A 23,117-nucleotide genomic window follows, 5' to 3' on the forward strand; every position below is an offset into this window, starting at 1 on the left:
ATTGCACTGTGGTCTGAGAGACAGTTTGTTATAATTTCTGTTCTTTTACATTTGCTGAGGAGTGCTTTACTTCCAACTATGTGGTCAGTTTTGGAGTAAGTGCGATGTGGTGCTGAGAAGAATGTCTCTTCCGTTGATTTGTGGTAGAGAGTTGTGTAGATGTCTATTAAGGTTCATTTGGTGCAGAGTTGAGTTCAATTCCTGGATATCCCTATTAACTTTCTGTCTTGTTGATCTGTCTAATGTTGACAGTGGGGTGTTAAAGTCTCCCATTATTATTGTGTGGGAGTCTAAGTGTCTTTGTAAGTCTCTAAGGACTTGCTTTATGAATCTGGATGCTACTGTATTGGGAGCATATATATTTAGGATAGTTAGCTCTTCTTGTTGAATTGATCCCTTTACCATTATGTAATGGTCTTCTTTGTCTCTTCTGATCTTTGTTGGTTTAAAGTCTGTTTTATCAGAGACTAGGATTGCAACTCCTACCTTTTTTTGTTTTCCATTTGCTTGGTAGATCTTCCTCCATCCCTTTATTTTGAGCCTATGTGTGTCTCTTCACATGAGATGGATCTCCTGAATGCAGCACACTGATGGGTCTTGACTCTTTATCCAATTTGCCAGTCTGTCTTTTCATTGGAGCATTTAGCCCATTTACATTTAAAGGTTAATATTGTTATGTGTGAACTTGATCCTGTCATTATGATGTTAGCTGGTTATTTTGCTCCTTAGCTGATGCAGTTTCTTCCTAGCATCTATGCTCTTTAGAATTTGGCATGTTTTTGCTTTGACTAGTACTGATTATGCCTTTCCATGTTTAGTGCTTTCTTCAGGAGCTCTTGTAGGGTAGGCCTGGTAGTGACAAAATCTCTCAGCATTTGCTTGTCTGTAAAGGATTTTATTTCTCCTTCACATATGAAACTTAGGTTGGCTGGATATGAAATTCTGGGTTTAAAATTCTTTTCTTTAAGAATGTTGAGTATTGGCCCCCACTCTCTTCTGGCTTGTAGAGTTTCTGCTGAGCGGTCCGCTGTTAATCTGATGGGCTTTCCTTTGTGGGTAACCCGACTTTTCTCTCTGGCTGCCCTTAACATTTTTTCCTTAATTTCAGCTTTGGTGAATCTGACAATTATGTGTCTTGGAGTTGCTCTTCTTGAGGAGTATCTTTGTGGCATTCTCTGTATTTCCTGAATTTGAATGTTGGCCTGCCTTGCTAGGTTGGGGAAGTTCTCCTGGATAATATCCTACAGAGTGTTTTCCAAATTGGTTCCATTCTCCAAATTGGTTCCATTGGTATCACTTTCAGGTACACCAATCAGATGTAGATTTCGTCTTTTCACATAGTCCCATATTTTTTGGAGGCTTTGTTCATTTCTTTTAACTCTTTTTTCTCTAAACTTCTCTTCTCGCTTCCTTTCATTCATTTGATCTTCAATCACTGATACCCTTTCTTCCAGTTGATTGAGTTGGTTACTGAAGTTTGTGCATTTGTCTCATAGTTCTCGTGTTGTGATTTTCAGCTCCATCAGGTCATTTAAGGACTCCTCTACATTGGTTATTCTAGCTTATCATCTGTCAAATCTTTTTTCAAGGTTTTTAGCTTCTTTGCGATGGGTTTGAACTTCCTCCTTTAGCTTGGGGAAGTTTGATCGTCTGAAACCTTATTCTCTCAACTCGTCAAAGTCATTCTCCATCCATCTTTGTTCCGTTGCTGGTGAGGAGCTGTGTTCCTTTGGAGAGGGAGAGGCACTGTGATTTTTAGAATTTTCAGCTTTTCTGCTCTGTTTTTTCCCCATGTTTGTGGTTTTATCTACCTTTGGTCTTTGATGATGGTGACGTACAGATGGGGTTTTGGTGTGCATGTCCTTTCTGTTTGTTAGTTTTCCTTCTAACAGTCAGGACCCTCAGCTGCAGGTCTGTTGGAGTTTGTTCGAGGTCCACTCCAGACACTGTTTGCCTGGGTATCAGCAGCGGATGCTGCAGAAGAGTGAATATTGCTGAACAGCAAATGTTGCTGCCTGATGCTTCCTCTGGAAGCTTCGTCTCAGAGGGGTACCTGGGCATGTGAGGTGTGAAGTGTCAGTCTGCCCCTCGTCAGGGGTGACTCCCAGTTAGGCTACTCAGGGGTCAGGGACCCACCTGAGCATGCAGTCTGTCTGTTCTCAGATCTCAGACTCTGTGCTGAGAGAACCACTACTCTCTTCAAAGCTGTCAGACAGGGACATTTATATCTGCAGAGGTTTCTGCTGCCTTTTGTTTGGCTATGCCCTGTCCCCAGGGGTGGGGTCTACAGAGGCAGATAGGCCTCCTTGAGCTGCTGTGGGCTCCACCCAGTTCGAGCTTCCTGGCCACTTTGTTTACCTACTCAAGCCTCAGAAATGGCGGGTGCCCCTTCCCCAGCCTCACTGCCGCCTTGCAGTTAGATCTCAGACTACTGTGCTAGTTAGTAATGAGGGAGGCTCCTTGGGTGTGGGACCCTCCGAGCCAGGCGCAGGATATAATCTCCTGGTGTGCCGTTCGCTAAGACCCTTGGTAAAGTGTAGTATTAGGGTGGGAGTGACCCAGTTTTCCAGGTGTGTGTCACGGTTTCCCTTGGCTAGGAAAGGGAATTCCCTTCCCCCTTGCATTTCCCAGGGGAGGCGATGCCTCGCCCTGCTTCGGCTCTTGCTCAGTGGGCTGCACCCACTGTCCTGCACCCACTGTCCGACACGCCCCAGTGAGATGAACATGGTACTTCAGTTGGAAATGCAGAAATCACCCATCTTCTGTGTCGCTCATGCTGGGAGCTGTAGCCTGGAGCTGTTCCTATTCGGCCATCTTGGAACTACCTGACACAATTTTCAAATATACTCAATGAGAAAATACAGGTATTTATATTTTAAATAAAGTCATTTTCCACTGTATACCCTTTTTTTATTATAGGCATTTTATTATTATAGGCATTTTCTAATTTCCAGGAAAACCTCTTGTCCACCCCAGTGACTGATACATACTCAAGCTAACCCATGGCCCACAGGGCACATGCAGCCCACGACAGCTTTGAATGCAGCCCAACAGAAATTTCCAAACTTTCTTAAAACATTATGACTTTTTGTTTTGTTTTGTTTTTAGCTAATCAGCTATTGTTAGTGTTAGTGTATTTTCTGTGTGACCCAATACAATTTTTCTTCCAGTGTGGCTCAGGGAAGCCAAAAGATTGGATACCCCGAGGTATAATTTATCATTCATTCAGACCTCTTTCATCTTTTGACAGAGCTTCATAATTTGTGTTGATAATTGTTTTCATATCTTATTTTTATTTGCTAACTCTTATCATGGCTGCACTTTAGAGCTATATCTTAACTAATCAGAGCCTAATTTAGTTTTAAAAATTCTGTATTTCTGATTAGAAGTTAGGATGATTTTTTTAAATGATGGCAAATAAATATTTATATTGCTATCAAGAAACTTATCTAGTGGGCAATGTATAACATTTTTAAGTAGCCATGGTACATAGAAGAGAGGTAGAGATAAAGTGCTTTGCGAATTCAGAGGAAGAAAGAAGTAATTCTATGTGGACAATCCGGAAGAGGTGTAATCTAAAACAGTTGTTAAATATTTCAAACATAGAGAAGCACAGAGAGTGATATAATAAAAACATAATTATTGTGCCACCCAGAATTAACAAATATTATTTGCAAACATCAAAAAATTCTAAACTTAATATCTTTCCTCCATCTGAAGAAAACAAAGACCTTAGAATGCTTAAACTCAGGCTTCCCTTTCCATTTTCTTTGCTATTTTTGTTGCTAGTTTGTTTTATTGTTATTGTTGTTTTTGGCTCATCTTTGCTCCTTGCATCGTGCTCTTCCCATTGGAGTTTAATTTACTTCTTGCTGAAACATTTCCTTTAGTGGTTCTTTTTCACATTTTCCTTTATTTTTTTGGCTCTACTATATATTGTGTTTTCGTCACATATGTCTTTCAGTTTACTATTTTCCGTCCTTCTGTGGATAATCTAATGCTTAACCTGTCCTTTGAAACTTTTATTCCAAGATTCCTGTTTGATTTTTTCAAAGAAGAAAATGCCTTTTCTTTTCATATTGTCCTTTCCTTGTTGTATGGCGGCTATTCCTTTCATGGTTTCTTTTGACATTAAATATTCTTCCTTTAGAATTTCTTTTAGATTATTGTCTATGATTCTGGATATGTCAGTCCTGCCATTGTTCATGTCTTCTGACTCTTTTTTGAGGTTCATTTAAAATTTTTTTTCCATTTTACTGTGAATTTTTTTTTTAGTGGGAGTTGTTTTCCTGCGGGTCTTGGATCATGAAGGCATACTGTTATAGAAATTCGTATTTGCTTCTGACAAATTCCTGTTGGCTTCACTGAGTCTGAACCAGTTGTTATTCTTAATTTTTTGAGGGTGGAGCAGGCTTAGGTAGTGTCATTCCTTATGTGTAATTCCTTTTCCACCCATGCCTCAGATGGGTTGCAAGCTTTCTTGTTGCTATACCCAATCTAGTAACCAAAATTTTCCTAGGAGCTGTTTCATAGACAGAACAGTATTTTGTAGATCTAAGTTACATGCAGGGCTGCAAGCCCAGTTTCAGCTTCCTACCTCTAACAGGACTGAGACCTGTCTCCTTTAATAGAGGATAACAGAAAACCTCACAGTTGACTTTGGCTTAAGTTCAGGGTACATGGAGATGATTAATGGAAAATTGTTTGGAAAGGTGGGTTGGAATCAAGTACAGTAGGCCTTGAATGGTAGGCTAAGGAATTTGGACTTTATGCTACATATAGCAGGAATGCAATAAATGTCTTTTTGTGTGAGAGTCATGTAGAGCTTTGCTCTAAGAAGATTAACTTGATAACCATAAATAGGTTGGAATGGAGAGAACATACTGTAAATAGGGAGATCAATTAAGCAACTATTCACATTAGTCTGTGAAAGAGGTAATAAATACCTGAAATACGGTAACAATAGTGGCAATGAAGATGATATGAGAGGTAAATAGATGTTTATAGAGAGATTATGATATAGGTTTCACACTGGTATTCAGGAGAAAGAGCATTCCAAGATGACCCCAGTGAGGATGCTGAAACTATTAAGGAAATTCAAACACAGACAGAGCATTAGGTTTGTAAAGAAAGATGAGTTCAATTATGAAAATATTATCTTTGTAGTGCCAGTGGGACACCCAAGTACAAAGAGCCATTCATGCAGATAAACATGTTGGACTATAATTAAGATAGAAGGACAAGACCAAAAGAGATGTAGGGCTTAGTAGAACAGAGAAGCATTAACTGAAGCCATACATTTCAGACAGAATCAAGATTCGGGAAAGAGAGGAGGTAAACCAAGAAGAAAATTAGTAATTAGGAAATAGAAAAAAAGAATTCTGGGGAATGATATGTCAGAGTAGTAGGAGTATGGCCCAGGGCATAGACTGATATTATGGAAACCAGAAACTGGAAGCATTTCATAGCCGGGGACTATCACTGTTAGAGAGGTAGAGGAAAATGTTGAGGAGGAGAAGAAGGTCCAAGAAATGGCCATTTAATGGTAATCAGATTAAATACAAGGATATGAGGAGCAAGTGAACGGAGAGGCAGTGAGAGTGGAAATAATGTAGTAAATTCACTTTTAAAATAAAACTTACAAGGTTATACATTGTGTTTGTGAAATATAGATCTGTATGTATATGTTTGAATCTATACAAATGTATTATATGTATGTATATACGTAAAATTTTTCCCATGACTGTATTGCCACCCTTGGGTTACTCTATTACCCTGTGATAAAAGATTAGCAAGCAGGATTCTTCTTATTCTTTGAAATCTCCACTTTGATCTTCATAATAGGGGTACAGTAAAAGGGGAACGATAGAAGGCAACAATATTATTGTTGGAGTAGGTATGGGAATAGACAAGAAGGTCACAGGGTTGCGAAAGGAGAGGTACATACTATTAGAAGAGGGTAAAAGTGCTTTGGAAATTTGGGCTATGGAAGATCTATCTTTTGTGAAAGCGTGCTTTGTATTGAAATTATCAAATAGAAGATAGAGGGTGGACAAGAACACTTACACGTAATTGAATGTGCCAGATGCTTTACATAAATTTTCATGTTTAATCTTTCAAAACACTAATAAGGAGTGCATATGGTAGTTCTGTTTTTAATTTTTTGAGGAACTTCCATAGTGTTTTCCATGATGGCCTTATAATTTACATTCTCATTAACACTGTACTAGGGGTTCTCTATTCTCCACACCTTTGCGAACCCTTTTTATATATTGCCTTTTTCATAGTAACCATCCTAATAGGTGTGAAGTGATACCTCATGGTGATTTTAATTTGTGTTGCCTGGTAATTAGTGATGTTAAAATTTTTTCACATACCTTTTGGCCATTTGTATGTCTTCCTTTGAGAAATGTCTTTTCCAGTCATTTGCCCATTTTTTTATCGGGTTATTTGTTTTCTTGCTATTGAGTTGTTTGTGTTCCTTACATATTTTGTACATTAGCCCCTTTCTAGGTTCTCTGTTCTGTTCCATTGGTGTATACTGATTTTATGCCAGTACCATGCTGTTTTGATTACTTTAGCCTTGTAGTATACTTTGAGATCAGGTGATGTTTACCTGCCTCTTTTTTCATTTCCTTAAGCTTTCTTTGCCTATTCAAGGTCTTTTGTTATTCCACATGAATTTTAGGATTCTTTTCTCTTTTTCTGTGAAAAATGTCTTAAGAATTTTGATAGAAAAATGTGATTAGAATTCATTGGTAGAATCATTGAATCTGTTGATCACTTTGGATTTTATGGACATTTTATCAATGTTAATTCTTCCATTCCATGAATAAGGAATATTTTTTCATTTACTTGTGTCTCCAATGTCTTTCATCAATGTTTTATAGTTTTCAGTGTAAAGATCTTTCACGTCCTTGGTAAAATTTGTTTTTAAGTTGTTGGGGTTTTTTGTTTTGTTTTTGTTTGTTTGTTTGTTTTGGTTGCTATTGTAAATGGGACTGTTTTTCTTGATTTCTTCTTCAGACAGCTCCTTGTTAGTGTGTGGAGGTGCTACTAATTTCTGTATGCTGATTTTGCCTCCTGAAGCTTTACTGAATCAATTCGTTTCAACAGCTTTTTGGTGGAGTTGTTAGGGTTTTCTATAAGTAAGATCATGTTATCTGCAAACAGAGACAATGTAACTTTTCCTATTTCTTCTTTTGCCTAATTGCTGTAGCTATAACTCCCAGTATTATGTTGAAAAGAAATAGCAAGAGTGGGCATCCTTGGCTTATTCCTAATCTTAAAGGAAAGGCTTTCAACTTTTCACAGTTTAGTGTGATGTTAGCTTTCGTGTCATATGTATATGGCCTTTATTGTGTTGAGGTACATTCCTTCTATATGTAATTTGTTGATAGTTTCTATCATGAAAGGATGTTGAATTTTGTCAATTTTTTAAATATTTATTGAGATGATCATATGGTTTTTGTACATCATTATGTTAATGTGGTGTATCATTTTCATAGATTTCCATATGTTGCATCCCTGTGACAAATACTACTTGATCATGGTGTATTGATTCTTTTAATATGCCTTCATTTTGGTTCGCTAGTAGTTTGTTCAAGATTTTTACATCTGTGTTCATTATAGATATTAGACTGTAATACTTTTTTTCTTTAAAGTCCTTGTCTGGCTTTTGTATTAGGGTAATGCAGGCCTCATAACATAAGCTTGGAATTATTCTCTCCTTTTCAGTTTTTAGAAGAATTTGAAGAAGGATTGGTATTAATTCTTTTCTGAATGTTTAGGAGAATTCAGCAATGAAGCCATCAGGTTCTAAGCTTTTCTTTAATGAGATGTTTTTTAAACAAAATTACAGATTTAGGCCAGGTGTGGTGGCTCACACCTGTAATCTCAACACTTTGGGAGGCCGAGGCAGGTGGGTTGCCTGAGGTCAGAAGTTAAAGACCAGCCTGGCCAATATGGTGAAACCCCATCTCTACTAAAAATACAAAAACTTGCTGGGCGCCGGGCGCAGTGGCTCAAGCCTGTAATCCCAGCACTTTGGGAGGCCGAGACGGGCGGATCACGAGGTCAGGAGATCGAGACCATCCTGGCGAACACGGTGAAACCCCGTCTCTACTAAAAAATACAAAAAAAAAACTAGCCGGAGGTGGCGGGCGCCTGTAATCCAAGCCACTTGGGAGGCTGAGGCAGGAGAGTGGCGTGAACCCGGGAGGCGGAGCTTGCAGTGAGCTGAGATCCGGCCACTGCACTCCAGCCCGGGCGACAGAGCAAGACTCCGTCTCAAAAAAAAAAAACAAAAAACAAAAAAAACTTGCTGGGCATGGTGGCAGGTGCCTGTAATCTCAGCTAATTGGGAGGCTGAGGCAAGATAATTTCTTGAACCCAGAAGGCGGAGGTTGCAGTGAGCCAAGATTGCACCATTGCACTCCAGCCTGGGCAACAAGAGCGAAACTGTCTCTAAATAAATAAATAACAGATTCAATCTCCTTACTTTCTGTTGGTTTGTTTACAATTTTTATTGCTTTATAATTCAGTCTTGGTAGGTTGTCTGTGTCTAGGAATTTATCCGTTTCTTCTGAGTTCTCCAATTTGTTGGTGTATAATTGTTTAGTGACTTTTTTCATACCTATGTGGCCTTGGTTGTAATATCTCCTCTTTCATTTCTGATTTTATGTATTTGAGTCTTCTTTCTTTTTTCGTAGTTAATCTAGCTAAAGGTTTGTGAATTTTATGTTTAAAAAAAACCAACTTTTAGTTTCATTGATTTTTGTTTTTTTCTATTGTATATCTAATCTCTATTTTATTTCTACTCTGATCTTTATTTCCATCCTTACCCTAACTTTGGGCTTCCTTACACTAACTAGTTCTTTAAGGTGTAATACCAGGTTATTTGAGATACTTTTTCTTTTTAAATATTGTCATTTATTAGTATAAATTTATCAGGACTGCTTTGGCTACATACCATAAATTTTGGTATGTTATGTTTACTTTTTCATTATTCTCAAGATATTTTTCTTGAGAATCAAAACTTTTCATTTCTTGAGAAATGGATAAATTCCTTGAACCATTGATTGTTCACAAGTATGTTGTTTAATTTCCACATATTTGTGAATTTTCTAGTTTTTCTTCTGTTACTGATTTCTAGTTTCATATTATTGTGGTTATAAAAATTCTTTAATATGATTTCAGTCTTACTAAATGTGTTAAGATTTGGTTTCTGGCCTAACATATGATTTATTTTGTAAAATGTTCTTTGCACTCAAGAAGAATGTGTATTCTGCTGCTGTTGGCTGGAATTTTCTGTATACGTTTGTTAGGTTTATTTTGTCTAGTGTAGTTCCAGCTTAGTGTTCCTTTATTGATATTCTGTCTGGATAATCTATCCATTGTTCAAAGTGAAATGTTGAATTCCCTATTATTGTATTGCTGTCTATTTCTCCCTTCAGATCTGTTAATATTTGCTTTATATATTTAGGTGCTCTGACTTGGGTTAATATATATTTACATTTGTTATATCCTCTTGATTAATTGATCCTTTTATCATTTTCTAGTGACTTTCTTTGTTTCACGTGGCGGTTTGATTTAACATCTATTTTGTCTGATATAAGTTTAGCTGCCTCTGTTCTTTTTGGTTTCCATTTGCATGGAGTATCTTCACTTTCACTCTGTGTGTGTCCTTAAATGTGAAGTGAGTCTTTTTTAGGCAGCATGTAGTTGGGTCTTATTTTTTTTATCCATTCAACCACTCTATGTCTTTTGACTGGCAAATTTAGTCTATTTACATTTAAAGTAATTATTGATAGGTAAAGATTTACTTTTGCTACTTTGTTAATGGTGTTGTAGTTATTTGGTTGTTTTGGAGACTTTTTGTCCCTTTCTTCTTTTCTTGCTGTCTTTCTTTGTGATTTGATGATTTTCTTTAGTGGCATGTTTCTATTCCTTTCTCTTCATCTTTTGTGTATCTACTGTAGGTTTTTGCATTTTTGTTACCACAAGGGTTACATAAAACATCTTACAGTTATGCTGGTCTCTTTGAAGCTGATAACAACTTTGATCACTTACAAAACTTACTTTTATTCTCTGTATTAGTCTGTCCTCATGCTGCTAATAAGGATATACCTGAGACTGGGTAATTTATAAAGGAAAGAGGTTTAATTGACTCTCAGTTCCACATGGTTGGGGAGGACTCACAGTCATGGGTGAAGGCAAATGAGGAGCAAAACACATCTTACATGGCAGAAGGCAAGAGAGCATGTGACAGGGGAACTCCCCTTTGTAAAACTAACAGATCTCATGAGACTTACTATCATGAGAACAGAACAGGAAAGATCTGCTCCCATGATTCATTTACCTCCCACTAGGTCCCTCCTATGACAGGTGGGAATTATGGGAGCTGCAATTCAAGATGAAAATTTTGGTGGGGAAACAGCCAAACCGTATCATTCTCCTCTTATATTTTATGTTTTCTGTGTCAGTGTATGTATTTTTACATTATATATCCATTAACAAATTTTTGTAGCTCTGGTTCTTTTCTGGAAATGCTTTTGTCTTTCAACATTTATATTAGAGTTATAAGTAATTTACACACTACCAGTACAGTGTTATTCAGAATTTGACTATATATTTACCTTTGTCAGCAAGTTTTATACTTTGATGTTCTTTTTTTTTTTTTTTTTTTTTGAGATGGAGTTTCACTCTTTTTGCCCAGGGTGGAGTGCAATGGCACGATCTTGGCTCACTACAACCTCCGCCTCCCAGGTTGAAGTGATTCTCCTGCTCCAGCCTCCCAAGTAGCTGGAATTACAGGCATGTGCCACCATACTCAGCTAATTTTGTATTTTTACTAGAGACAAGGTTACTCCATGTTGGTCAGGCTGGTCTCAAACTCCCGACCTCAGGTGATATGCCCACCTCACCCTCCCAAAGTGCTGGGATTACAGGAGTGAGCCCCTGCACCCAGTCTATACTTTCATGTTTCTAATTAGTGGCCTTTTGTTTAAGCCTGAAGAACGACCTTTTGCATTTCTTGTAACACAAGTCTAATAGTGATGAACTCCCTCAGTTTTGCTTGTCTGGGAAAGTCTTTATCTGTCTCTCGTTGGTGAAGGATAGCTTTGCTGCATAAAGTATTTTTGGTTGGCATTTTTTTTTTTTCCTTTCATGAACTCTTCCCACTTACTCCTGGTCTGCAAGATTTTTGCTGAGAAATTCACCAATGGTCTTATTTAGGTTCCCTTGTATGTGATATGCTGCTTCTCTCTTGCTGCTTTAGAAATTCTCTATTTGTCTTTGATTTTTGAAAATTTGATTATAATGTGTCTTGGTGAAGTCTTCTCTGGGTTGAATCTGATTTTACATCTTTATGTTTCATGTACCTTGATGTTTATATCTTTCCCCATATTTAGAAAGTTTTCTGACAGTATTTCTTTTTCTTTCTCTTTCTTTTTCTTCTTTCTTTTCTTTCTTCTTTCTTTTGAGACAAGGTCTCACTCTGTTACTTAGGCTGGACTGCAGTGTCATAATTATGACTCACTGAAGCCTTAACCTCCCAGGCTCAAGTGACCCTCCTGCCTCAGTCTCCCAAGTGCTTAGGACTACAGGCACACATCACCACTTAAGGCACCTGGAGACTGGGAAGGCAAAAAACTGTGGGATGCCCAGTGGCCAAACCTGCAGGGGGTCTGTTGTAGCTATGCTGACTGCTAGATTCCTCAGCAGCCAGCAAAAGCTTATTAGGGTCTTCTGCAGAGCAAGCTGCTGCTGTCCACCTCAGTGAACACCATGGTATCCTCAGGGGTGAAATCTCTTGTGGTAGCCACAAGGGCTGTTGAGGTCCTCAGCACAGAAGTCTGCTGGAATCCTGTGCAGAGCAGGCCACTAAGGACAGTAGTGATTTCTGCTTATATGGCTGATACTGGTAGCCCCCATCCTCCTTTGTTTCTGTGCATGCCTGTCTTTTCAACAATCTAGGTGGGATATAATTGATGCTGGTTGCTGATTTCTCAGGCAGTACCCTGAAAGTCTGGGAAAGCTGTTCTTTCATCCTGCTCTCCATTGCCATGCCAGGGATACTTGCAAACTTGGGAGTTCCCTTTCTATGCCAATCAGTGCTAGCCTTGGGAATGGGATGATAAAGGCAGAATGAACTGTTTCTTTCTTTTGTGTGGTTATGGGATTTTTGTGTCATTACTTACGGGATTTTTCTTCCAGTGTATTGCTATAGTTTCTCAAGGAGATTTCTGAGCTCTTCCAGTTATTCCCATTCATGGATAGCTGTCCAATTATTATTTTTTGTGGAGAAAATGAAGGCTTGGTTTTCCTACTTGGCCATCTTTCTGACATCATTCCTCACCTTTCTTTATAGCTTTGTCATATTTACATATTCCATATTTAGCTTTGCATGTTCAGAATTTAATATGAATGGAACCATGCTCTCCATATTTTTCTGTAACTTGGTTTTTATGGGTTTTTTGGCTAAGCATTGTTTGTGAGAGTCAGTCGTATTGATGCATGTACATAGCTGTAACTTATTTATTTTCACTTTTGATAGCATTCCATTGTATCAATAACAAGTTTATCCATTCTCTTGTCAATGGACATTTGGTTGTTTCTGTTGTTCTTTTGCTATAAGAAACATGACTGCTGTAAATACTATGCATATGCCCTTTGGAGTCCTTAGGTGGGGAAAACAAATAGGTTACCTTGTCTCTGTCTCTGTTATTATTATTTTCCTCCTTTCCAGGTGGCTTACACCTCCCTTGTGTCTACATTTTTCGCAAGTCTAGAAAGGAGGGGAAGAGAGTCTATGAGGTATTGGGGATAGCAGGGGATAGCTATATTTACTACCCTTTACTTCAAAATAGCTTCTTTTGTCAGACCATTCCACATTATAGTTCTCTAAGCCTCTGCCTTAGGCCCTCCTCTTTTCTCATTCTGTCCCTTCTTAAATATTAACATTTATTTTTATGGTTTCACATACCATCTAAATACTGGTAACTCCAAATTGGTATCTTCATTCTATAACTCTCTTCTTTTCACTTGACCCACATATCTAGCTACCATTCCACATCTCCATGCATGTCTCTGCTATAATCACTTAAGACTCAAGTCCAAAACCAAAGCTGGGATCTTTCCCTTCTTTCCTCTCCCACCCTTATTTGCTTCTCCAGTTTTCTATTTCTCTGTGAGGGCATCTTCCCTGATCTGTGTGACTATGTGACTAGGTACCTGGAAGTTGACCTTGACACTGCTTTCTCCTTCCCACCCTCATATTCCCACCCCCGTATCCACCCACTCACTCACTGAAATATTTCTAAACCAGTAGTTTTCATTATTTTCACTGCCACCACCCTAGGTTCAAATCACCATTGTATCAAGCCTGGACTAGAGCAACAGTCTCCTAAGGAATCTCTCTGTATCTACTCTTGCTTTTCTCTAATCCAGTGGGCAGCCAAAGTGGACCATTTACATTATTAGGTTTCCTTTTTTTTTTTTTGAGACGGAGTTTTGCTCTTCTTGCCCAGGCTGGAGTGCAATGGTGCGATCTCGGCTCACCGCAACCTCTACCTCCCGGGTTCAAGAGATTCTCCTGCCTCAGCCTCCTGAGTAGCTGAGATTACAGGCATGTGCCACCATGCCCAGCTAATTTTGTATTTTTAGTAGAGATGGGGTTTCTCCATGTTGGTCAGGCTGGTCTCAAACTCCCGACCTCAGGTGATCTGCCCACTGTGGCCTCCCAAAGTGCTGGGATTACAGGCATGAGCCACTGCACCCAGCCATCAGCTTTCTAATAATAACTTTTCAGTGGCTTCCCAGTGCCCTTTGAATAAAATTCACAGTTTTTAAACATTTTCTATAAGGCCATCTTTTGTGTACTTTCTGCCTACATCTCTAGCCTCATCCTGAGCTGAAACCACCTGTCCCCTGTCAATATGTGCTGTGTCTCTTTACTACTTCATATATGTTCTTCCCTCTCTCTGGATCACCGTTATACTCCCCTTGCCTTCCTAGCTAATTTTATCTCTTTGGATCTAAACTTAACTGTAATTTTTTTAGGGAAACCTGTTCTGATCTTATTCATGTTGGCTTCCCTTTTTATCCACACTTATCAAGCCCTACTTTCTCATTTGTAATATTCATTATTTAATATTTTTCTTTTTGCTGGATTATAAGGTCAATGAGATAATGAAGTTTCTGTTCTCTGCTTTATTATCAGGGCTACTTCAATACCTGGCAGATAGTAGGCTCTCAGTAATTTTTGTTTTTTTTTTTTTGAGAATGAATGAGCTGCATATATCTAAATTTCTGCATTTTTGTCTCCCTCACTCTTGGAGATAAATTACTTATCCTGCTTTTATAAAGATATGATGAAAAATCTGGCACATATCTGGCACATTGAATTTCTAAGAAAAAATTACATTAGACAAAGCAGAATCAGGCACTAGATTTTTTTAGGAATATTACCAAAGAAATGCAGAACCTAGTACATTTATTTTTATAGTATCTACTGAATTTCCAAGAAATGACACTTGTTCCTCACTGGGATACACAAAATCTAGGCTCATGTTACTTGCTATTTTTAGATTTTTTAAATGAAACTTTGCCTTACTCTGTCTCTAGCCCAGTCATTATTCTGAATAGATTAATAGAAATGAATATCATAATGTTTTAAAAAACAATAAATAAAAACATTATTTATGCTGTTTTTCTGTGTAATCTCATCGAAGCATACAATGGCAATACTGAAATTAGACAAACACTATTAATCTCTTGTGGAAATAAATATCTGACTTTGAAGAATATACTTAAAATTTATCAAATATCATTTGGCCTATTAGCTACTGTTTATTATCTGTTTTTCATGGCCCCATCTATCTCATAGCCCCTGTTCCTGAGATGTTACTGTGTTTAAATGTATGTATTATATAGACAGAATCTATCCTTACAGGTCTATCCATTGAGATAATCAGCACTACCAACATCGTTCATAGAATATATTATACTTAAGTAGCTATACCTTCTATGTGTTCTATAGTTCACACTTAAATCAAGGAAATAATCCTTTCATTATGTAATTATATTAACTGTCAGTAATAACTGTTCTATCCGAAATACCTGGTGTGCTCTTTGATAGCAATAAATTACACAGTTATAAGTATAACTGGACTTATACTCCAGTTATAAGTCAGAAAGTCTTCCCTGAGCAATCTATATTCAGTTATTAAATATGAATAATAAATCATTGTGTTCATTTGGAAACCATGTGTCTTTTAATTTTGAAATATGAGTTTTGGTGTTTGGATGGTCTAAATGTCTGGCATAATTATTCACTCTCTTTCCAAGTGTGTTGGTATAAATCTGAATTCAGTTTTATTATTAGTTTATTCAAATTGTATTCTAACTTGCTGGCTAGATGGTAAAGTATAAGAGCAACATATGACTGCCTGTGGAAGCTTGTTACATTTTTGTTTGGATTTCATGAAGCCATGTGATTTTTTGTTTTTTGTTTTTTGTTTTTTTTTTTGAGACGGAGGAGTCTCGCTCTGTCTCCCAGGCTGGAGTGCAGTGGCGTGATCTTGGCTCATTGCAACTTCCACCTCCCGGGTTCAAGTGAGTCTCCTGCCTCAGCTGCCTGAGTAGCTGGGATTACAGGTGCGTGCCACCACGCCCGGCTAATTTTTGTACTTTTAGTAGATTAGGGGTTTCACCATGTTGGTCAGGCTGATCTTGACCTCCTGACCTCATGGTCTGCCCACCTCGGCCTCCCAAAGTGCTGGGATTAGATGTGAGCCACCGTGCCCAGCCAGCCATGTATATTTATAACAAAGCTGCCCTCAGAATTGTGAATAGTATTTCTGACATGTAGTATCTTTTCTCATTTACCTTAGAATATATGATGACCACTCTGTAAACAGTTTGTCTATTATTCTGGTACTGTGCTTAGGTTAAGACACCTAACCATTAACTAGTTTTCAGAATGTTTTTGCTTTTTAGTGATAGTTGTGCGAGCACACTATTGCTTTGGTTGTTTTTAAATCTCACTGAGGTAGACTTCAGGTTGTTAATGTAAATTTTTATAGCTTTGGCTGAGCTTCCTATAAGAGCTGTGGGTCTTGATAGCTGAGATCAGCTGGCTGATCTCTCTTAATGGCAGTTAGATTTGAATTTTGTGGGCTAGGACACAGATCTGTTTGGAAGTGGTCTGTTTAATGCCTGATGGCTTTAAATGCAGACTTTAAAAAACGGGCCACCTTGTAAAAAGAAAGTCTTAGTCTCTAGAGTTCACTACCTTTCTTAGTTTGAACCAGTCCAAGTTTTTAACTCTCCATAGGGCCTGGTAATTTGAGGTAGAGGAAATTAATATGAAGTTTACATTTCATTTCAAGATAAATTCCAAGCCAATGTGCTTTAAGGATTGTCACAAACATATTGTGACTGGACAGGAAGAGTGTTTGCCTCTTGGTCTTGAGTGACAAGCCCTGCCCTCTGCCCCTAGCTGAGAACTCAAAGCATTGTTAAATAGCACTAAAATGAGCTGAGTCCAAGACTTCAGCCAGATGGTCAGTATAGGGCTTTTAAGGGAAGGGATAGGAAAAGAGTAATCTCAGAGGCACTCCTATGTTAAAGAACTAAGAAAATGAAGTCTTTCTGAAGGTAAGAGTAAATTATACCACTTTCTTTGGGAGCAAAAGCTGCAAAATATAACACAAGAAAATGACAGTGTAGGAAATCAAAATTCAGGAATGAACCTTCAAGCGTGGTTTTCTAATACTTAATCCTATCTTAGGCCCTTCTCAGGATCCATTGCTCCTTTTCCCTCCCCCTTCTCCAAGGTTTGTTTGAAAAGGATTTTGATGGGATAGGAAGGCAGCTTTAGACAGAGCATAAATTAGGGCATAAGATGTCCTTTGTACAAGAATTATCTTAGACATGCTTTCGAAAACATACTTTTTTTGACCTTATTAAGAAAATAATCAAAGGTATGATTTTTTAAGTCTTTGAGTTTAGTCTGCTTTCAGTAAAAATAAGGTGTAGGTACCAAAATAAGCAAACCTCGTTTTTACTTTCCTGGTTTCTGCTTATAAGATTTACACATATTTAAAATAAACCCATGAAAAAACAGGAATAGTGTCATGGGATTGGCTAAATAGTCAGAGCAATTACCTCCAGGCTCCCAAACCCAACCGAGCTTGACTTTTGGAAATAAATTTGGCTAAGACTTCTTCCTCATTCTGTTTTATAAAGGTATACATGAAATGATACTGACTTCTGCCAGAAACCCCAGGAATCCTATTCAGTGATGTACTTGTAATGGTCATGAAAGAATAAAAACACAGATGTGGATTAAGGTAGAAAAGTACAAAAAACACTAAATTTTCATTGTGCTGTTTCAATGTGGCAGATTCTTTAAAATACTTTGACATGCTACAAAAAATAAAGGGTTTAAGAACATTGAGTCAAGATACTTAAAAAATAAAAGCCCACAATTGAATAACAAAAATGAACTTTGTTTTATCTTTTATTGGCATTAATGTAGGTTGCCATGGTGAAAATAGTTTGAAATACTTCACAGTAACAGTTTTGTGCAGCCCTAGAGATCAAAAACAGCAAAGTAAATAAGCAGGACCCTTAACAACTCATACTCATAGACATGTTTAATGTAAGTGATTGCTAGAAGGGAAGGTCATTTTCTTTAGTGCTATGCAAAGAAATTTTAATTGACTTGGTTTTGGCAGTGAGAATTGTACAACTTAGCATTAATAAGTCAAGCTTAAAAATATTTGCTCATACTCTGGATTATGACTATGTTCAAGAAATACTATTTTCAAACACTAATCATTTAGATAAACTTTTTTTACACATTTATGGCATCAATGAGTATGACTGTTTATAACATTTTACCTATAAAGCTGAACTGTTTTATATACTCTTTATGGAAACACGGCCATAAATTAAAAGATGCAACTGTTTTGAGTATTTTACTGGTGGTCCTCTGTTTTCCTGCCAGCAGTGCAGCTGTTTCAGGTTTCTCAGGATAACATATAAAAAGCTGTATGCATACTGCAAGTTTATGCTCAAATTGCCAAGCCAGATATGGTATGACTCAACTTTCCCAGAAGCAAGCTGTACCAAAATGTGATGAATCAAAACAGTTAGTTGCACAGTGGTTTGTATTACAGCTATGATAACCAATTCTCATTTATGATGGTTGGCTTTTCAAGGTTGACATTCTACTGTGGTGCTTGAATTTTACCATAAGTGAACATCTATTGAGGCTAAGACTATGCTTTTCTTTTGAGGATCAGAGGAAAGGAAAGGGTGATACATCATCTGGTGTGTGGATAAAAATTAGCTGGAAATTTGTATCAGGAATGGAACACTTCATTTCCAAGTTACCTATAAAAATATTACTCACTTATTATTTGTATGATAGTTATTGAATTCCCTGTGAAGCCAGGTTAATTTTTAGACCTTTCTGAGGTAACTTAACATTTACTTCATTTCTCATGCATCAGAATCTTACCAGTTGATATTTTATTGTGTCTTGGAAAGTAATAAGCAGATAACTTTATGGCCATGGGGTAGGTGTGGTAAATCCCTATTTAAATCCTATGCAACCTAAGGTTCTACCAAGAATTTAACAACGACCTTTTTTTCTTTAAAAAAAAAAAAAAACAGGGTCTCACTCTCTTGCCCAGGCTGGAGTGCAGTGTTGCGATTTCCACTTACTGCAACCTCTGCCTCCCAGACTGAAGCGATTCTCTTGTCTCCTGAGTAGCTGGGATTACAGGCACCTGCCACCATGCCTGGCTACTTTTTCTATTTTTAGTAGAGACGGGATTTCACCATGTTGGCCAGGCTGGTCTGAAACTCCTGTCCTCAGGTGATCCACCCACCTCGGCTTCCCAGAGTACTGGGATCACAGGCGTGTGCCACTGCACCCAGACAACAATGACTAATTTGTAACAGTAGTCTCCAAAGTGGGATGTGTCCCAGGAGGGTATGTAAGATGCAGTATAGGGAGAAAATATTAAAAGTCATTAATTTATTTAGAGACAGAGTCTCACTCTGTCACCCAGGCTGGAGTGCAGTGGCAAAATCTTGGCTTACTGCAACCTCCACCTCCTAGGTTCAAGTGATTGTCCTGCCTCAGCCTCCTGAATAGCTGGGATTACAGGCATGTGCCACCATGCCTGGCTAAGTTTTTGTATTTTTAGTAGAGATGGGGTTTTGCCATGTTGGCCAGGCTGGTCTTGAACTTCTGACTTCAGATGATCCGCCCACCTTGGCCTCCCAAAGTGCTGGGTTACAGGCGTGAGCTACCGCACCCAGCCAGAACTTTTATTTAAATATTTTTATTTCATCCTTTTTCTACTTATGTTTTTATACTACACTTACTATATTAGTATCTTATGTATATAATTATATATGGTAAAATACTATATATAGTAAATTTATAATATGTTTATAACATAAATTTACTATATATAGTATAGTATATTATAAATATATAGTAAAATTATATATATATAATACTATCAAAAATGTTTTCTTGTTTTTGTTCAATATATATTAATTCTCTTCTTCCTTCCACTTTCCCCTTTCGCCCTTGGCAGAGAAGCAAAGAATTGAGTTAAAACCTTTGTGGCAGTGTGAATAAATTAAAGCTAATTCCAAGAACTTAGCTGCATCCTATCTTGACCCATTTTTTTCTATTGGACTCTTATATTGCTCTATATGTTTTAGTTACACAGGTTTATTAAGCATGGATACAAATGAAAAACAGACTTGTTATGTTAGCAGTTTTAAGTTGCTCATGCATTAAGATTTTGACACACAGGAAGTTTGAATGAATGAGTGAAAAAGGTTCCAAGTTATTAAAATGTTCTGGTACCTGATTTACTCATTTGCCATACCAGTAATTCTAAGGTGGGTGAAGCTCCTTTACTTCCTGAAGAATCAAGGTAGTTTCTTAAACTAAGCATTAAAACAAACCTGGAATTATTTGTTTCCAGAAGTGTTAGTAGTCATGCTAAGTTGTCCCTCTTTGGCTAGATTGCCCAATTTTTTTTTAGTCCTGTTTTGTCAAGATAGAAAGGTTTAATTGCTTTAAAAAAACAAAAACTATGTGTGGTTGCAGAAAAAAAAACTGTACTGTTATATTGTTCTTTGAGATCAATGAGACTTTTCTGTATTTACTTTTTCAGACATTATTTTGAACTCAGGCTCAGTCTCAGAGATTTCAACATGTAATTTTCTAACGTTTCCTTTCCTCTAAGGAATGAGACAATATATTCTTGGAATATTGAAGTACTTTTGAAGTAACTCATGTGTTTTCTCCCCTCTTTCATTTGTTTAGGTATTTAGGGCTTGATTTAAAACACATTTATGTAGATATAGCAGTAATACAATAGTATTGTGATACTGTTTATTTCTTAAGCATATGCCAGGAAGGAGAGCATTAGTTAGGTGTCCAAAAATCAGCCAACAAAACAAATCAGCTCTGAAAATTGTGAAGCAGTGAATATTTTAGAATTATTTTTGAAACCTCTTTCAGAACTGTTTTTAGATCCCGTGGTAATTTGCTATGTAATTTAGTACTAGTTTAGGCACTCCATGTACAGTTGGCATGTTTCCTTTTGAAAGATAATTATTTATAATAAAAGTCTGAATATTTCGATCTCGGAATTCCTCTTTAAAACTTGAATCAGCTTTACTATTGCTTTTTAAAATGTTACCAATTTATATTTGCTTTTTATATCAATGCTACACTTCTTGTTTTGTTTTAGGTATTTAAACCATGTCAGAGCTGCCTCACCACAGGACCTTGCTGGAGGCTATACTTCTTCTCTTGCTTGTCACAGAGCACTACAGGATGCATTCAGTGGGCTTTTCTGGCAGCCCAGTTAACCATTTATAAGATTTGGACCTTGGAGCTGAACCAGGGAGCTAGCAAAAGTAAAGCAGACTTGTAAAATTATAGCTATATGCAGCTGCACAACACAGTCCTACCACTAGCAGCTGTGTTAAAGTATTTATAAAGAGAAAATTTCAGAACGTAACTTGAGGAATATAGGGGATATATATTTGTGAAAAAGAATTTTTACTTATATTTTTCAGAGGATTTGACACAATAAGCCTCATCTGATGGAAGAGAGGAATAAATAATTCACTTATATGTGTTTGAGGTTGACAGACTTAAAAAATCTTTTTAAAAAATAAAGCTATACTTTATATTAAGTTCTGTGGTTTTTCTCTTATTACAGTGTGTTTTACTTGAACACATTTTAAATACCATTTTGATTACAACATTTACTGTTAATATCCAAGTCTATTATTTCTTCTCATAAAATGTTCCCCCTTTTCCTAATGTCTTGTTAATACTAGTCCAGACAAGTGGATATATTTCCTTTGACCAAGTTATGGCAAGAAAAACCTGACCCATGATAATGTCATTCCCTCAATACTAAGAACTCAGTGCCTGTTTTAAGCAGTGGAAAATGAGGCAAACCTTGATCAAGGTGTTATAGTTCCCAGCTGTGAGCCACACTCAGGATAAAACAGAGCTCAGCATTAACCTGCTTTAATGACACATTCAAAGAAGTAAGTTAATAAAATTTAATACTTAAATGACACGTTTCACCTCCAATGTAAGCTCATTTTATGATGAATCCTTTGGAGACTGGAGAAGGTACATTTTAAGTACAGTTCCCCATGTATAAATTGTATACTGATACAGTTTTTTGTTGAAACTTCAAAGGCTTTTATTACCAGGGTTTTGCTTAAAGAGTTTAGATATGAATAGGATGCTATTTGCAGCATCTCAACCTTGTATGAGTCTGTTACATAGAGCATTGGATATGGGATATAGTTTCTTAAGGAAATTAAGGGATTTCCTATCAAATCTCTAATACAACAGATATTAGTTTTATGGGTAGAAACTTAAGTGAAACAACACTTGTGGTTACATTAGGATGGACTATCCATATGTAACAACTCCATCTCATGTTACTAAGCAGGTATTAACTAATTTTAGCAATACATCTTCAACTTTATTGTACTTCTAACTATCTTTGATAAATGAGAAAACCAAGGCATCAAATAATTGAGTAGACAAAAGATCATATTCACAAGTTAGTAAAAAGCCAGAATTAGAATACAGATTTTTTTAAAAAAATCAAAGTCCAATTCCATCTACATTCTACCAGACTGCATATCCTATTCCTGTATCTATTAAGTATTCCCAACTGAGGATTAGTGTTTTAAGTACAGTCTATAAATATGTTCAAAGAATAGTTAGAACATTGAATGTAGAGTTAAGGCTTTGCAGCAGCCAATTGCAAAAATTAGGAATCCAGTATTTTGAAAAGAAACACTACTGCTTGTTCTCATACCTTTTATAAATGTATTTTAAAAAGAATGAACTAATTAATAAAACGTTATCAAAGGCTTTTAAGATTGGTTTTGAGCCTGCCTTATTGTGCAAATTGCATGCACCTGGTTTGGCAAATAAATTCCAAAACCTTTATACATTTGTAAATATTTTGCAGTTGCTATTGCTGTACTTAGTTCAATAGGCCAAATTTAGAAGTTAACTGACCTTATTTGATCAAAGGGAATGGTGAAAAATAACTTAGTGACAATTCACTGCATCTACTAAACAACAGAAACATTCTAAATTGATGTGCTTATCCCCTACCATCCGAGTGATTTACTCTCAGAGACAAAGGCTGTACATATCTTTCATCTACATAAGTCTTCAAGTATTTTATGAGTACAGAAGTAACAGTTAACAACTACCGTATTACCTGTGTCCCAGGCACTGTGCTTCATGCTTTGTGTATTACCTAATCCTCAAAACAGTTCTACTAGTATTTTCTCCATTTTAACAGATGAGGAAGCTGAGACAGAGGTTAGGTAAATTGCCAACAGTCATATAACTTAAAAATAGCAGAGCTGGGATTTGAACTCAGGCAGCCAGACTCCAGAAGCCATGCTCTAGAGATGACTGTCAAACAACTGCTATGCTAAAACTAGTCCTGGGTAGTCGAACTTCATAAGACTTCCAGGAAGTTCTACAGATCAAGTATCTAGATCTTTTATGGGAT

The 23,117-nt window shown here is 37.1% G+C and overlaps 1 protein-coding gene across 3 annotated transcripts in view; it reads left to right on the top strand.

The window, feature by feature from the left end:
- The window catches only part of MNAT1 (MNAT CDK-activating kinase assembly factor 1), a 246,477-nt gene extending 225,228 nt beyond the window's left edge, over positions 1-21,249 (top strand). For 2 of the 3 annotated variants that reach the window (XM_011961940.1, XM_011961942.1), the window contains one exon: positions 20,799-21,249. In XM_011961940.1, the coding sequence (XP_011817330.1) occupies positions 20,799-20,919 (121 nt within the window). In that variant the 3' untranslated portion in view covers positions 20,920-21,249. The remainder of the gene's footprint in view (positions 1-20,798) is intronic. The other variant, XM_011961941.1, reaches the window with a different exon arrangement.
- Positions 21,250-23,117: the final 1,868 nt, after the last annotated feature.

This window comes from Colobus angolensis, unplaced genomic scaffold, assembly GCF_000951035.1.
Source record: "Colobus angolensis palliatus isolate OR3802 unplaced genomic scaffold, Cang.pa_1.0 Scaffold57, whole genome shotgun sequence".
NCBI classification, from domain to species: Eukaryota; Metazoa; Chordata; class Mammalia; order Primates; family Cercopithecidae; genus Colobus; species Colobus angolensis.